The sequence below is a fragment of the Podarcis gaigeae genome (genome assembly GCF_964106915.1).
Source record: "Podarcis gaigeae genome assembly, chromosome: 10".
Classification (NCBI taxonomy): Eukaryota; Metazoa; Chordata; class Lepidosauria; order Squamata; family Lacertidae; genus Podarcis; species Podarcis gaigeae.
Genome location: NC_139686.1, coordinates 19,113,922 through 19,131,785, shown reverse-complemented (window position 1 = coordinate 19,131,785; position 17,864 = coordinate 19,113,922). Strand labels below are relative to the sequence as shown.

Here is a 17,864-nt window from a genome sequence, read left to right as displayed (position 1 = left end):
CCGAGGGAGCCAGCGTACAGCTTGCAGGTCATGTGGCCAGCATGACTAAGCCGCTTCTAGTGAACCAGAGCAGCACGTGGAAACGGCGTTTACCTTCCTGCTGGAGTGGTACCTATTTATCTACTTGCACTATGTGCTTTTGAACTGCTAGGTGGGCAGGAGCTGGGACCAAGCAACGGGAGCTCACCCCATCATGGGGATTCGAACCACCGACCTTCTGATCGGCAAGTCCTAGGCTCTGTGGTTTAATCCACAGCGCCACCCATGTCCCTTAATAAGGTTAGTACTAGGTACTTAAACATACATAACCCTGAAGGTACTTAACCCTAGGTACTTAAACATACATAACCATACTGTATGACGGTTACAGTAATATTATGGGAATATTATAACAATGAAACAATGCATTGGGCATTTTAAAGGTGCTAAAAACAGATTATTTTATCCTGGGCTGAGCAAAAGCTTTTTTTTTAAGAACTATTGTTGCTGCTGTTAAAAGCAGGTGACATTTAGGGACATCTCACTGGCAGTCAGAACTGCCAATCAAGCAAAGTAGCTATGTTCACATATCACGCTAAGCCAAGCCATGGTTTAGTGTGAATGTGCATAGGCTTCTGAATCTGAAGAAGGTGGCTGCTTTGCTTTTCCTCAGTCATTCAGCATTGCTTCACTTCACTGCACTGCATTAATCACAGCTCATGGTTTCAGATTACAAGACATAATCCATCAGACAAACCTTGGTTAGTCTAGAGAGAGCTAAATCACAAGGCTGGGTTCAGACAAAACTCTAAACCAACCCATGGCTTAGCTCAGCTCTGTAGCAGAACCACCAGGCAGAAGCAAAGCGCCTGCCATCTCCTCTTCCAGAGCCCACACATTTGCACTAAACCATGGCTTAGCTCAACATGTGAACTAATATTATGTGTGAAATTACCCAGCATCCTTGGGTGACACAGCACTGAGCATTTCCCTGCCTCCAACATGAGCATGCTGTGAGCCAAGGATGCTGGAATGCACCTTTCCATAACATCACCACACATGGTAGGTGATGCTACCTGAAATTGACCCTCGGGTTTATCTTCGGCTGAACGGAGGGATGAAAGGAATCTGCGAGCTTGCCAAGGAGCTGATCGGGTCATTACTGAGTTATTTGCAGATCACTCTCCTTCCCAGGCTGAGAGGGAAAAAATGGCAAAAACAAGTTATTTATTGGGACAGTGTGATTTTTGCAGCTGCTGTTGAAGTTACAGAACAATCAAGCACGGGACGGAGCAATGGAGAACTTCTGAAACAACAGTGGGATATTAGCTCCACCCAAGGCATGAAGGAGAACAACAACAACCGGGACAGAAAGAAACATCATGGACAGAATAATTGCCACACACAGGAAGAACGAGGATATAGTTTGAATGCTTCACCTGTTGATTTATAAATCATTTAATGTGTCTATACAAATAGAGGTTGTTAATATTGCAGTTGTTGTATAAGGGATTGCTATTTTGACTGGAGTGTAATTGAAATTAATAAGATTTTGGAACGCTGAAATAAAGTAAATCATCAAACCATCAATTCTAGCATGGGGGGCTGCCTAAATTACATAATTTGGCATCTGAACCTTTGGTTTTAGTAATTGTATTATAATTTGGCATTGTTATAATGACATAGCTGGCAACTTTCCCCGTTTTTTAAGGTAAATTCCCTTATTCCGAACAGGATTCTCGCAAGAAAAGGGGGAAGTTGACAGCTATGTATAATGAGGCTATTATTGGATTATTGTAATTGAAAACTAATTAAAAAATATCGGGGAGAGAGAGAAGGAGAGAGAGGAAGGAAGGAAGGAAGGAAGGAAGGAAGGAAGGAAGGAAGGAAGGAAGGAAGGAAGGAAGGAAGGAAGGAACCCTTGGGTCTCCTCCCTCTTCCTTTCTGCTCCTTCTTTGACACAGGGAACCTGACAGATCAGATCAATATATTTTAGGAAATGACAAGCACACAGTTGCTCCTACTTTGCCAGTGGACTTGACTCCTTTCCAGATGCAGAAGTAGCAGATGATCCAGGCCAGCAGGAGACAGAGAGCCAGTTCCCACCTCACGGTGCCCAGATTATGTATCCCATCCGTTATTCCCAAGACTCTCCTCCTGCCAGTGTGGATTAAAAGACGAGATACAGGGTGATGTCCCAAGCCTGACATTTCACTATTAGCCAACTCCAGCCCCTTCCTGATTATTTTGACTTAGGCCCCCATATAGTCGGTTTCCTTTAGAACCCATCACTTACAGTGCCAATGCAAAACGGCTTTCCTTCATCTTCCTCCATTTGATCTTTGTACTTGGTTTCAATTTATCTTATTATCTCGAGCAATGGCCACCGCCCTCTTTCCACAGACTTCCCCTCCCCGCTCATCACATTGCATGGTTTCCCCTCCTTTGGACAGTGGACATTTAGCATTTCTATCTTGCACGGAACTTGAGGCGTACAAATGTTCACATCCTTGTCCCTGGCTTTTTTTCAGTGCCCCTCTCAATAAACACATGAGTTCCCCTTTGCCTGGATCTTCTGTGCATGCTCCTTGTAACTTCCTTTTGCTGGAACATTACAGAGGCCACATTCAAAAGTCTCCTACCTTAAAATTATTTGGGGGGGGGGGAGGAATCAGAAAAATCTGAATACATACTCCCAGAACTCAATGGCTGGAGAGGTGGCGTTAGCTGGCATGATATTGTCCTCCAAACTCGAGCTGTTCAGAAAGTCCACACAAAGAGCTGTGGAAAAGGAGAAAGAGATTGGGTGAGAGTCTTCAGGGCTTCAACAACATTTTGGCCTGACTTTGACCGGAACCCTCCCCTGCCCAGAGTTTCAGAAGGAAATGGCAGCTCCTTATTTATACAGAATCCAGATGTTTGTGGTATGCAGGTTATTACTGAGCAACACAGATACAAACTCCCGTTTCCCCTCCTCCTTTCCCCCACACACTCGCCTTCTGTCAACGCTTTGCATTCATCCAAGTCCACCCTCACTTACACATGGTGGGGAGGGGTTGTGAGAGAGAGAAGTTTATTAGTGAAATTCCTAGAGGGGGAAGTAAGTCGCAGAGCATCTAGCAGTGGTGGCGATAGAAGCTAACAACGTATTTTAAATGAGGAATGAAAGCCCCAAGAGGAAATGCAAGAGAAGGAGCAGAAATTAGCAAATGTTAAACATAAAGCAATCATCATCATCATCATCATCATCATCATCATCATATTTTTGGAAGGAAAGACATTCACAAGAAAACATCCTCGCTTCTTGATCATTTGGAGAAGCAGGACTGAACCTTTCTTGCAGTGGTGCCATCAAGGCAAGGGCTAGGCTGTGGGGCAGGTGTCTGTACTTCCCCCTACACACACACACACACACACACACACACACACACACACACTCATAGGGTGGGCTCTGTGTCTTACTTTAGAAAGGGCAGGTCTCTGTTTGAAGGAGCCCTCTCTCTATCTGTAGAGTTGTCCATGCTAAAGATGCAGAAGAACCATAAGAAGAGAGAGCAGTCAGGACTTTGACATTGCCCATCAACACTTAGTGCCTGGAGAGCAGACTGAGCAGCCGCCTAAGACACTTGGTCACTTTCTTTCCCAATATTGTGGGAAATTCATGCAGTGTTTGGGGTTTTTTTTGTGGTGGTACAAATCAGCAAGGAGGACCATCACCTCTTTCTTTGTTGCCCTTGGCAGCCATTGTGTGCTGGCACACACACCAAGATAGGAATACAGCACGTCTCTTTAAAAAAAAAAAAACCCCAAAAAGCATTGGGTGTGTTGTATTTTTAAGTGATAGTGATAATTTTAAAATTGTCTCTATGTATATAAATATTCAGACTTATATAAATCTAAAAATCAAATATGGGTCCTCTTTTTGGGTGATGCCTCCAGGGTCCGATAAGAACTTCAGTGTACAGGAAAGTTTTTAATGTTTGATGTTTTTTCGTGTTTTTAAATATTTTGTTGGGAGCTGCCCAGAATGGCTGGGGTAATCCAGTCAAATGGGTGGAATAATAATAATAATAATAATAATAATAATAATAATAATAGCCCTGCTGAGCCAAGCCAAAGTCCAGCCTAGCCCATCACCTTCTTCTCTCAGTGGCAAACCAGAAGCCCACAGAAAATCATATCACACTCTCCCCCCCCCTCCAATGCCAGCAACCATTCAGATATTCAGAGGCATACTGCCTCCAACAGTAAAAGGTAAAGGTAAAGGACCCCTGGCTGGTTAAGTCCTGTCAAAGGCGACTATGGGGTTGTGGCACTCATCACGCTTTCAGGCCAAGGGAGCCAGCGTTTGTCCACAGGCAGCTTTCTGGGTTATGGGGCTAGCTTGACTAAACCGCTTCTGGTGCAATGGAACACCTTAATAGAAACCAGAGCGCACAGAAATGCCATTTACCTTTCTGCCACAGCTGTACCTATTTATCTACTTGCACTGGTGTGCTTTAGAACTGCTAGGTTGGCAGGAGCTGGGACAGAGCAACGGGAGCTCACTCCATCGTGGGGATTCAAACCTCCAACCTTCTGATCGGCAAGCCCAAGAGGCTCAGTGGTTTAGACCACTTCACCTGCTCCCCACCCCCCGGGAGGACCATAAAGAGTCTAAAATTAGCAAACTATGGGCAGATCCACACCACACATTTCAATCAAGTTTAAAGCACATGACTACCCTCCCTCAAAGAATTCTGGGAACTATGGTTGCCCCTTCACAGAGATGCCATTCCCCAGCACCATTAACAAACCACAGTTCCTGTTATTATTCAGATGTGCGCTAGATATACTGTTGACTTGTGGCATGGGTGCCCTTACTTGGAAATTGTGAAGGGAAGGCCACCTCCAGACTGGGAACAGGGATCAGAGCCTTAAGATGTCATTAAAAATTAAATGCCTGGTATGAGTAAAAGGAAAATGGTGGTTTGTAATGTGGATACTGGAACGCGGGTGGCGCTGTGTGTAAAACCACAGTGCCTAGGACTTGCCGACCGCATGGTCGGTGGTTCGAATCCCCGCGGCGGGGTGACCTCCCGTTTTTCTGTCCCAGCTCCTGCCCACCTAGCAGTTCTAAAGCACCCCTAAGTGCAAGTAGATAAATAGGTGGGAAGGTAAACGGCGTTTCCGTGTGCTGCGCTGGTGCTGGCTCTCCAGAGCAGCTTCATCACGCTGACCACGTGACCCGGAAGTGTCTCCGGACAGCGCTGGCCCCCAGCCTCTTAAGTGAGATGGGTGCACAACCCTAGAGTCGGACACGACCGGCCCGTACGGGCAGGGTACCTTTAATGTGGATACACTTGTTCCAGCCTGCAGAGAAAGAGGCAAAAGATGTAACAGAAGGCAAGAGGCATTCAGAGGCCAGGGGGAACCTCTGGCCTTGCTTCTCCGGGGCCCTGTGGATTCTGAATAAAATGAAATAAAGCAAAGGCTGAGTGTTCAAAGGTGGAGTTCACAGCCCCACTGCATGAGACTCTGGTCTCTTCAGCGACTTGAAAGAGAGAGGCAGGCAGGGGGGGTTGCAGTGTTTGTTGCCATGTGAGGAGGTCAGTGGTACAACATTCTTATCCTTTCAGTCATGAGTTCAGAAGGTCATGTTCAGCTCACAGAAAGGCTGTCCACAAAGCCAGGAACCAGCCAGGCACACAAAGGCTTTAAGGGAAAAGAACTAGACTTTTTTTTTACTCAGAACAGAATTGACTACAACATATCTAAGGAGGAAAGCAAAGAGAAGAATGTGCAGTGAGTATTTCCTCTCTCTTCCCCCCCCCCCATGCCCCCAAAAGCAAAACAAAAACAGAAACCACTCTCTGGGTGTTGCACTCATGAGATTAAAACAGCCACAACCTTGTAAGGAACCTCTTCACACAAGGGTTTTTCTTTCCAAGACATCATGAGGTCTTTTTAAAATAATAAATAAATAAATAAATAAATAAAGGTACACCCCACATCTCTATCATCGTGATTGGGCTCAGAGAGAAAATAGGCAGTATCAAATCTTCACAAAGACAAGACAAAGACGTATCACAAGCGCTAAGTTGCCTATGGTCCAGAGCCATCCCTAACCTTAGGCAGAGAATGATGGAGAAACCTCAGCCAACAGATTTGGTATAGCCTTTGAATTCTTCCAATAGTGTCAACCACAACATCTGGGGTTCATTCACCTGCCCATCTAAGTCCTAACTCAGAACAGACCCATTGAAATTAATGGGCCTAAGTTAGCCATATACATTAATTTCCATAAGTCTATTCTGAGTAGCATTGGATACAATCCAGTTTATGTTATCATCTGCCAATAATGTCCTACATAGGACTAAGCAGTCAGTCTACGCAAAAGGAGAAATGGACACAAATGTCACATCAGAAGTGACAATATTCAAATGCCAGTTTTTTTGCTACTTTAAATTGTCAATTGCTTATTACCGTATTTTTCGCTCTATAAGACGCACCAGACCATAAGACGCACCTAGTTTTTGGAGGAGGAAAACAATAAAAAAATATTCTGAATCTCAGAAGCCAGAACAACAAGAGAGATCGCTGTGCAGCGAAAGCAGCGATCCCTCTTGCTGTTCTGGCTTCTGGGATAGCTGCGCAGCCTGCATTCGCTCCATAAGACGCACACACATTTCCCCTTACTTTTTAGGAGGGAAAAAGTGAGTCTTATAGAGCAAAAAATACGGTATCCTTTCACCAGCAAGGGGGTGAGAAAAAGGATTTCCATATTTAATTTCGTCTGCCAACGTATCTTGCGCCTGAACCTATATAGCAAAGTAAGAAGAACTACAGTTCCATTTCTTCAGAAAACCATGCAGGAGGTGGCATCTTGCGAGAGTCATACCTGTGTTCCAGGTATTACTGCAGCTGGCCCAGGGTAGAACAGCAGCGAAGGAGTTAAATAGGTAGAATAGGGCCCAAGCCAATATGATGATGTAGTAGACATTCAGGAACGATTCGATGACTTGGGAAGCATAGCCAATTCCTGAGTGGCAGAGAGAGAGAGATAAAGGTGATGGTTAAAAACAGACAAAAAAAGGGCCACAATTTCCTGTCAAGCTGTGATTGAAAAAGACCTAGGTTTTCAGTTACTGATAGGACCAAACATAGTTCAGAGACTGGCCAGAAGCAGAGGTGGGGAAGCTGTGGATCTCCAGATGTCACTGCCATCATCCCAGGCCATGCTCACAGGGGCTGATGGGGTCCAGGAATGTCCAGAAGGTCACTAGTTCCCCACTCTGGTCTGAAGGCAGGTGAGATCCACATGCCTGTGGAGAGCAGAACCATTGCTTCACAGTGGGCAGGGCAATGGATGCTAATTTCATATTTGTAGAGTCTTCTTCTTTGGCGATCACTAGTAGCCGAGTAAGATTGTCTTCCATAAACATGGTTTTAACAATGAATCCGTAAGTGACTGTGGAGGCCAATTCTGGATCCACACATCCACGGTGTGGATTTGCCAAGTGTGCCTTCGTCTTAGCACATTTCTCCCTTGCATCCTGAGTTCGAGTGTCTTCAAAGCCCATGACACCTTTGGTAAAGGCTGTTCTCCTATTGGAGTGCTCGCAGGCAAGTATTTCCCAATTGTTGGTGTTTATACTACATTTTTAAAAAATTGCCTTGAGACAGTCTTTAAACCTCTTTTGTTGACCCACCAGCATTACGCTTTCCATTTTTAAGTCTGGAATAGAGTAGTTGCTTTAGAAGACGATAATCAGGCAACCGCACAACATGACCAGCCCAACGAAGTTGATGTTGAAGAACCATTGCTTCAACACTGGTGATCATTGCTTCTTCCAGTACGCCGGTATTAGTTCGCCTGTCTTCCCAAGTGATGTGTAAATTTTCAGAGACAGTTCACACACACACACACACACACACACACACACACACACACACCTCTATCCTCCATCCAGGCAAGCAATAAACATTACCAGAATACAAGGACACATTCCAGGCAGGCAAAACCACTTGGGGGTGAAGCAATAGCCATGAGGGGTGTGGCCTGTGGAGAATTCCTAGGGCCAGGCAGAGAGACTGGAGGGCCACATTTGGCCCTTTGCATGAGGTTCCCCATCCCTGTTGTACAGGATCAGTTTGTATCTCTGCAGCGTAACCTGCCACTCCTAGCATAAACAGCGCCTTGCAGGAAATCACCTCTCCTTTCAACTCCTCACTGCTGCTGCAAACAGGGACCTCACGTTTTTATCTTAAACGCAGAAAGACTTGCAGACTTGTGGTTCCTTGTTGCTGCCACCGCTTCTTCTTCCTCTGAATATCTGCCCTTTCACACCTGCCTTGGCAGGGGCTCCGCAGTTTTAAACTTGTTCTGCTTCTGGCTGCTCCTTTGCCACCACCTTTTGACTCTGTACGGAGAACCAGCTCTGCCTCCACTATCTACACTTCAGAATGACTCGCCCTTTTGAATTAGACTGCAGTTCTGAACAGGTACAACGGCAGCTGGCTCTGAGCCATGCCCTGTAGCAGGGGAGCTCAGAGGGAATTAGATCAAAAAGTACAGTGTGCGTTTGGCGGAAAGCTACCAGGACTTCCCTTGTACTACCAACTTGCCTTCAAAGATAGGGCAGATCCGTCTCCAGGCAGTGATCCCACCCTGACCGGTATACTGCCCAAGGGCTGTCTCCAGCAAGAATACTGGGATCCCACATGCAAAGAGGAATATAAGGTATGGGATGAAGAAGGCACCTGTGGGGAAAGAGAGCGGGGAGAGAAGCTGAAGCAAATTCATTATTAACACCTTTGTTAAAAAGAGGGGAAAGTGATATTTTCACAGGGCTGGATTAATGATCTTGCAAAATAGCTGCCTCCACAAATGCACATTAAGAGTCGTACCTTGGTTTTCAAACAGCTTAGTTCTCAAACGTTTTGGCTCCCAAACACCACAAATCCGGAAGTGAGTGTTCCGGTTTGTGAACATTTTGGGAACCCCAACGTCCAACAGGGCTTCCTGCAGCCAATCAGAAGCCGCGCTTTGGTTTCTGAATATTTTGGAAGTCAAAAGGACTTCCAGAACAGATTCCGTTCAACTTCCAAGGTATGACTGTATTAGAGTTCCATCACCATTTTTTGTTTTTACAAAATGGAGGGCAGTGAGAAACGAGAGCAGAGAAGCAGTGAGGAAGTGGAATCCTTATGCTGACTACCTCTTCTCTGTTCTAACCCCCCCCCAACTACTCCCCCCCTCTCAACAGGGGGGCAAGGGAGGCAAGCACCCACCCAAGCAAGGTGCTCCCCTCTCCCACTGGCCCCTCCCTTTTGCTGGACTCCTGTCAATAACATATGCTACTATTTTTTTCAGTGATCATGTGGGACACAACTCATCCATCTAGAGATATACTATTCCCCTTATGTGTGTCCCCCTCCCCCAAAAAACTTCTGGTGCCACCACTGGGGAGAGGGTGAACCGAGCTCACAGTTCTTTGACACACAAAAATGATTGCACAGTTTCAAAAAAACCTATCTTGTGCAAGGCTGTGGAAATCGATTATCTACTTTGTGACAAATATCTAGCTCATAAAATAGTCCTCTTTGCAATAAATCTGCTGCACAAAATACGATTAGCAGGTGCTAAGGGGACCATCTTATCTAATGACATTTTTTTAATCTGATATATTTTTAATTAGTTTCTTCATTGCACATCGTAAATTTTATAGTGAGTTTTATGTTTAGTCTGCATATTGCATATGGCTTGCTGTATTGCAAGCTTAAAATGTGCTGCTACGATTATTTTTTTATTGTTTCCTGATGACCAACGGCTACAATGAAATAAAGGACACTAGAAAAATTATGGATGCTGTGCACTTACCTCCTCCGTTCTTGTAGCAGAGATAAGGGAATCTCCATACATTGCCCAGACCAATGATCTCTCCAGCCACAGACAGTAGAAACTCCACTTTGTTGGTCCACTGTCCTCTGTCCTCAAGCTCATCCTTCCTCTCTTCTGGCTTTTCTTCTACCACTGGCACAACCATAATCCCACTGGATTCCGCATCCCAAGGTCCTTTGCTTTCCATGGCTCTGAAGGGCAAGGGATGGCAGAGGGGAAGGCAGATCACATGACATGGGGAATTCTCATAGGATTCCTATCAAGCTGTTTTGTTTTGCTTTGCTTTGCTTTGTCCAAACAGTTTCTTATGTTCAAGGTGAGCATGAACCAAGGAGTGAGCCAGTGAAAATAAGGGAGGCTGGGGGAGGTGAAATTGGATCCAGTTTGCATCTAAGGGTGAATCTATTGAACCTGCACTTTCCAAAATAACATGAGAACTAAAAATAACATGAGAACTAAAACACAGCCATCCTTCAAAATTCACACTTCTCCAAATTTTGAGGTGCAATTTTCCAAACAATTGGGTTTTTTTTAAAAAAAATGCATATATTAGAGATGGTGTGCATTATTTTAGGGGAAATTATCAGCAAAGAATGTGTACATTAGTCAAAACCACATGCAAAAATGTATTCAGTGAAATTTGCACTAAAATGTTGGTGAATTTTCATGAGGATCCTTTAAAAAACAACAACAACCTGAGGCCTGCAGGTATAGGGCAGTACACACATTTATTATTATTATTATTATTATTATTATTATTATTATTATTATTATCAGCAGCAGCAGCAAACTGAATTTAAGGTTGGAAAAATGAGAAATATAGACTACTGAAATTGCTACTTGAGGCGGACCTTTGTGAGGAAAATGATACAGGGTTGTATCTACTCTATTCATAGTACACCTAAGTCATGTCCGTTATTCCAATGGGTCTACTCCAATTATGGCTTACATTGGATTCAATCCACAGCCCTCACTGGTCTAAAACCACTACTTCACATCTATGTGAATCAGCAATGGCCAGAGTATGAGAAAGAAAGAAAGAAAGAAAGAAAGAAAGAAAGAAAGAAAGAAAGAAAGAAAGAGAAAATGAAACTAAATTTAAAACTTTGAATGTAACTGTTTAACCAGAAGTAACGGATTCTATAATCCTTATCTAGCTGAACCATTCCTCAGAAGCTTTGCATCACTTCAGTCTAATTTGCAACAGCTTAGGCAAATATAGGCTTGCCCTGGTAGTAACCTTGAGAACTTTCATCTATCAGTAAAAGCAATAACAGTGAAAAGCAAGCTAATTTATATCTGTGAAGCCATTTTTGTATATGATTAAAAACCTGAAGAAAATTCATCATTGCAAATAAAAAAAAACCAGTGCGCATCCTACTGCCTGCACAATTTATAACACACCAATATTTCATAGAATCATAGAATCATAGAGTTGGAAGAGACCACAAGGGCCATCGATTCCAACCCCCTGCCAAGCAGGAAACACCATCAGAGCACTCCTGACATATGGTTGTCAAGCCTCTGCTTAAAGACCTCCAAAGAAGGAGACTCCACCACAGCTCTTACTGTCAGGAAGTTCTTCCTAATGTTTAGGTGGAATCTTCTTTCTTGTAGTTTGGATCCATTGCTCCATGTCCGCTTCTCTGGAGCAGCAGAAAACAATCAATCCAAATTCAATCCAAAGACTAAACTCAAATAGTGTGGTTTATATGTACAATTTGAACTCAGTATTTTTGAATTTCAGTGATTCAAATTCTGAACTTATATTTTTAAAAATCCCAAATACCTAACCATAAGATAAATTGCAGTGAGACAAGATTTAAAAACTTCAGTTTCTCTGGACGACCCCAACCCCACCACAGGGCACACAATAACCCTTCCTACAAGGCACCATTTTTCATTCATTCCAGATATTTATATACCACTTTTTAGGCAGAACTCACAAGACACTTTGCGTAAGTTCCTTACAATGAGCATCTTTTCTTTTTAAACTTTATATAAGGCAGCAGGGAGCCTGACTCCTGAAGTTGTTTCTGCTTCTCTCCTCAGGGCAAGATGCTCCCTCAGAAATCCCTGTGGCAGCAGTTGTAGGGAGGGGCCGCCACAGGAAGCTGGATGGTGGCAACACACAAAACTATTTGTGTTTCTCCCCTTTTTCCCTCACTCCTGTTTCCTCTCCTCCATCCCAGGCCCTGCACCCTCCTCTCAAGGGTGGTGAGAGCCAGTGTGGTGTAGTGGTTAAGAGCAGTAGACTCGTAATCTGGGGAACCGGGTTCGCTTCCCCGCTCCTCCACATGCAGCTGCCGGGTGACCTTGGGCTAGTCACACTTCTCTGAAGTCTCTCAGCCCCACTCACCTCACAGAGTGTTTGTTGTGGGGGAGGAAGGGAAAGGAGAATGTTAGCCACTTTGAGACTCCTTCGGGTAGTGATAAAGCGGGATATCAAATCCAAACTCTTTTTCTCTTCTTCTCCTCCTTGTCCTATACCATATTGCCTTCCTATGTCTGTGCCTCACATGTGTCAGCAAACCTGATATGCTTGCTGTATAATGACCCTGACCCAATGAACCCTATTTTCACCTTGTCCTTTTTCATTGATGGCCTGCCACCTGCTGCGCTGAGGATCAGCTTCGCTGTTTGCAAACACACACACACCACCCTGCTTCTCCAAGATCCTCAGACTGCTAAGAGAGTCATCTGCTGTATCCAGATCTGTTGCAAACATGCCATCTGGCTGATCAGCTAAGGAAAATGCCTGTTCAGCGCAGATGCCTCCTCCATCTCGTCAGAGCTCCATGGCTTGTCAAGTGAACGAAAGCCAATGCTTTGTAATGGAACCTGTTCTGAACTGTCACAGTCTTCACCGCATTCCAATTTGCGTCTGCCAAATGCAAATCATCAAGCAGAGCAGTGCTTCGGACAACGCTTATTAGCAATGTCATTATGGGCAGACAGCAGAAGATCTAACTTCAATTTATTTGCTTATTAGGGATGAAAACAAAGCCTATCTCCATAGCCAACCTGTTTTTATAACTATTTACTTGCATTATGAGAACACTTGATCAGACACTTGTTCTGATGAAGCACAAACCTTGACGGTCTTACAGCGATGTGGAGAAGAATCTTTTCTGCAGAATTCTTTTTTGTCCATTTCATAAGTTTGTTAGTAGAAATGAATGGATGCCAAGTACATATATAATATAATATTAAGCCAACTTGGCAGTTTCAAAAGTTTTTGACTTGGTTTACTGCATATAAATGCAAGTAAAGTAAATGTGCTAAATTGGATCCCTCTCTAGGGCATCAGGAACATTTTTGGTGCAAACGACCTTATGCAGATTTGCACAAGGTAGTTTACATCAGCAAAATCTACTGGAAAATTTCCCCATTCAGAATTTTTCAGAAAATCCATACCACTGCAGAAATCAGAATTCAAAGTTCCTGCAACTTTCCCCAAAAGTACATACTTTGTATGTACAAAATCCAAGGTTTAATCACTTCTGCCAGAGAAATCCTGGAGAACAGCAGCCAGTCAAGTTAAGCAGCGCTGGGCTAGATGAGCCTATTGGCCAGAATGTTTTATAAGTCAGCTTCCTAGATCTTATTTCTTTTAAGGCAAGAGTAGAAAGGGGAGTTCTGTAGATCGAAAAAATGCAAAAGTCACAGACCACTATGAAATTGCTAAGAAGACTATTTTAAGCACATCGTATAATGTGGCATGATGCTTGCAAAGCATTCCCAAGTCATATGTCCAGTATGATTAAAGCCTGAATTGTATTTCTCTATTTGTAGGATTCATTCCTTACTGGCGCCTCTACAGGGATTGAGCTGGGCTTGCTGAGCTCTGTAGACAAGAATCGGAATGGACAAACTGATGGAAATCCCTGCAGAATCTACAACATGGGGAACCTCAAGCCAACTGGAGGTCAAATGTGGCCCTCAAGGTTTCTATAACTGGCCCTCAGGACTCCCTCCAGCCCATACCCACTCCCCATACTACACCTTTCCCCACCTCTGGTTGGTGCTTTCATGCACCTTTTGCTGGTGCAGGAATAGGATCTTGCCTCTTGCATGCCTAGATAGAAAGGTAGGGATCCGTGCACCCGCAGGCGCATGTGTGCATGTGCAGTTCATATATATATATATATATATATATATATATGCTTTCGTAGATTTTCACGGGTACAGGAATGCAGGTTTTGGTGTCCTCGGGTGTTCCCAGGCTAGTGTGCCTTTTCTTCTTTTGTTCCTTAATTACTTGAGAGATACCTTGAGTGATTTCTTGAGTGATATCCTGAGTACCACTTAGGTGGGTCATTAGGTGTGGATTAGTTGCTAAAGTCTTTGTGTCTTGACCTCTTGAACTTTGTGAAGAGTTTTCCTGAGAAGATGGCTGTATTGCACTTAGTTGTGCTTTGGCTTGGCTTCGTGTATAGGGGCGAGCTGTGGTTTTGTGGCTTGTGTCAGCCAGATCTGTGTAGGGATTGCAGGGGGGTGCAGATTCCAAATATATATATGCAGGTTTTGGTGTCCTCGGGTGTCTTCCCGTGTAAAAGTTGGGGTGTCTAGGCGACGTTTCGACGAGGTCTCACTCGTCATCTTCAGGCTGGTGCTTTCGGCTTCTTGTTACTGGAACAGAGCGGGATCTCAATGTTTGAGTTCCTATAAATACTGTAGAGGGGGTGTGGTGTCTAGCCTCCAATGTTCTGGGCAGAGAGGAAGTTCCCAGGCTAGTGTGCCTTTTCTTCTTTTGTTCCTTAATTACTGTTTGTTCCTTAATTATAATGATATATATATATATATATATATGCAGGTTTTGGTGTCCTCGGGTGTCTTCCCGTGTAAAAGTTGGGGTGTCTAGGCGACGTTTCGACGAGGTCTCACTCGTCATCTTCAGGCTGGTGCTTTCGGCTTCTTGTTACTGGAACAGAGCGGGATCTCAATGTTTGAGTTCCTATAAATACTGTAGAGGGGGTGTGGTGTCTAGCCTCCAATGTTCTGGGCAGAGAGGAAGTTCCCAGGCTAGTGTGCCTTTTCTTCTTTTGTTCCTTAATTACTTGAGAGATACCTTGGACCTGACCAACCACTGCCTAACCAACACGTACTTCATCCACAATGGACAAAGATACAAACAGATAGAAGGAGCACCTATGGGATCACCCCTCTCACCGGTCATCGCAAACCTGTACATGGAACACTTTGAAACCAATGCTTTAGACAAGTCAGAACACAAACCCAAACTTTGGCTCAGATATGTTGACGACACCTTTGTAATTTGGCCACACGGGAAGGAAAAACTGGATAGCTTCCTCACACATCTCAACAACTTACACCCCAAAATACAATTCACTATGGAAATAGAAGCCAACAACCAACTTCCCTTCCTTGACGTCCTAATCTACAAAAAACCTGATGGCTCCCTAGGACACACTATCTACCGGAAAAAAACACACACCAACCGCTACTTACATGCACAATCACACCACCACCCTGCACAAATAAACTCCGTAGCCAAGACTCTCATCTCCAGAACCAAACGCCTGGCTGACAAAGACCACTTGACAACTGAGTTACAGAATCTCTCAAATGTGTTAATTGCCAATGGATACCAGCAAAACAGGATTACGAAGCTAATCCAAAAAGAAACACCCCCCAAAAACCAAGACACAGAAGAAAACAATGGCATGGCCCTCCTTCCTTATATCAAGGGCACTACAGACAAAATTAGCAAAATCCTCCATAAACACAATATCAAAACAGCCTTTTGCACCAACCAAAAAATAGCCAATATCCTCAGAAACCCCAAGGATAAAATCCAGTTGGAAAACCAAGGGATCTATGAAATACCCTGCAAAGTCTGCCCAGCCACGTACATTGGACAAACAAACAGACGAATAAATGCACGTATCGCAGAACACAAGAATGCCGTCAAAAAAGAAGAAAAAACTTCCTCTCTTTTCCAACACATGAAAGAAACAGGACACGAAATTAATTTTGCAGATTCCAAATTGCTCTTTAACACGGAACATCACCACAAGAGAATAATCATGGAAGCCATCGAGATAGAGAAACACCCTCACAACATGAACAAGCGTGACGACACATCCCGCTTGCCAGACATCTGGAAATTAGCCCTCCCCACAAAAACTGACACCAGATCCAGAGGCACACAGAACGCCAACACCAATCAACCACACCAGACCCAAACCCAGACCCTCTCCACAGATGAATTACTGACACCATCCAGTAGCCAATCCATGGTGGCACCTCCGGATGCTGCACCCCCCTGCAATCCCTACACAGATCTGGCTGACACAAGCCACAAAACAACAGCTCGCCCCTATACACGAAGCCAAGCCAAAGCACAACTAAGTGCAATACAGCCATCTTCTCAGGAAAACTCTTCACAAAGTTCAAGAGGTCAAGACACAAAGACTTTAGCAACTAATCCACACCTAATGACCCACCTAAGTGGTACTCAGGATATCACTCAAGAAATCACTCAAGGTATCTCTCAAGTAATTAAGGAACAAAAGAAGAAAAGGCACACTAGCCTGGGAACTTCCTCTCTGCCCAGAACATTGGAGGCTAGACACCACACCCCCTCTACAGTATTTATAGGAACTCAAACATTGAGATCCCGCTCTGTTCCAGTAACAAGAAGCCGAAAGCACCAGCCTGAAGATGACGAGTGAGACCTCGTCGAAACGTCGCCTAGACACCCCAACTTTTACACGGGAAGACACCCGAGGACACCAAAACCTGCATTCCTGTACCCGTGAAAATCTACGAAAGCATATATATATATATATATATCATTAAATTTTCTAATTTACATTTCAAAATAACCATTTAAACAACCTCAATGACTTCCCTTTTTCTCTTTCCATGGTTCATTTTGCATATCATACATCCCTGCATATTTTATATGAACCAAACTATTCAGTAATCTATTGTTATATCCATCAAAACTTATTTACACTGTTGAATTTATCTTAATGCTACCAGCGTTTTTAAATGAACACAACTTTCACCATATATTCAGTAACATTTTCCAGACTTCTTTAAATGTACATTCTTCAAGTTCTCTTATTCTACATGCTAAATCTGCAAACTGTGCGTATTCCATCAGTTTAAGTTACCATTCTTCTTTGGTTGGGACCTTGCTCGTTTTCCATTCCCCCTTCATTTTATTAACTGCAAAAAGTCTGCAATTTCAGGAAAATTGGCTGGTGGTACAGGACCTCCCATTCAACTATAATCGTGCAACCTGAATTTGCTGGTTTGTATTAATCCCACAAGAGATGCGGGTGGCGCTGTGGGTTAAACCACAGAACCTAGGGATTGCCAATCAGAAGGTCGGCGGTTCAAATCCCTGTGACGGGGTGAGCTCCCGTTGCTCAGTCCCTGCTCCTGCCAACCTAGCAGTTTGAAAGCACGTCAAAGTGCAAGTAGATAAGTAGGTACCGCTCCAGCGGGAAGGTAAACAGCGTTTCCGTGCACTGCTCTGGTTCGCCAGAAGCGGCTTAGTCATGCTGACCACATGACCTGTACGCTGGCTCCCTCGGCCAGTAAAGCGAGATGAGCACCACAACCCCAGAGTCAGCCATGACTGGACCTAATGGTCAGGGGTCCCTTTACCTTTTATGCATCCCACCTGAAAATTGCAAGCCTGCAAGTGCCTCTAGTTGCAGTCTTTCCCAGTATAGTGTGATGCATTTGTTTCTCTTTATTTTATAATTGTGTGTGTGTGTGTGTGTGTGTGTGTGTGTTCCTAAATCCGCATTTATAGGTATAAATTAGCATATGTAAAATTTATTCAAATCTGCACCCTCTTTCATCCTTTTTTAAAAATGTGTTGCATTTCCTCACCTCCAGCAGCCATAGCACCACCTTTCCAATCCAAATTGGGTCTCCCTCGGCTGTATAAATTTTTTTTAAAGAGAGACAGGAGTCCATTCACAAAGTTTGTCCGTATAAGACAAGGGTATCAGGTTTA

The 17,864-nt window shown here is 44.0% G+C and overlaps 1 protein-coding gene across 2 annotated transcripts in view; it reads right to left on the bottom strand.

Moving 5' to 3' along the window:
* The window catches only part of SLC6A12 (solute carrier family 6 member 12), an 89,683-nt gene that overhangs the window by 67,834 nt on the left and 3,985 nt on the right, over nt 1-17,864 (bottom strand). For both annotated transcript variants that reach the window (XM_083700435.1, XM_083700434.1), the window contains exons 2-6: nt 9,842-10,053; nt 8,587-8,721; nt 6,860-7,000; nt 2,673-2,760; nt 2,004-2,136 (exon numbers count right to left, since the gene is read on the bottom strand). In XM_083700435.1, the coding sequence (XP_083556561.1) occupies nt 2,004-2,136; nt 2,673-2,760; nt 6,860-7,000; nt 8,587-8,721; nt 9,842-10,049 (705 nt within the window). In that variant the 5' untranslated portion in view covers nt 10,050-10,053. The remainder of the gene's footprint in view (nt 1-2,003; nt 2,137-2,672; nt 2,761-6,859; nt 7,001-8,586; nt 8,722-9,841; nt 10,054-17,864) is intronic.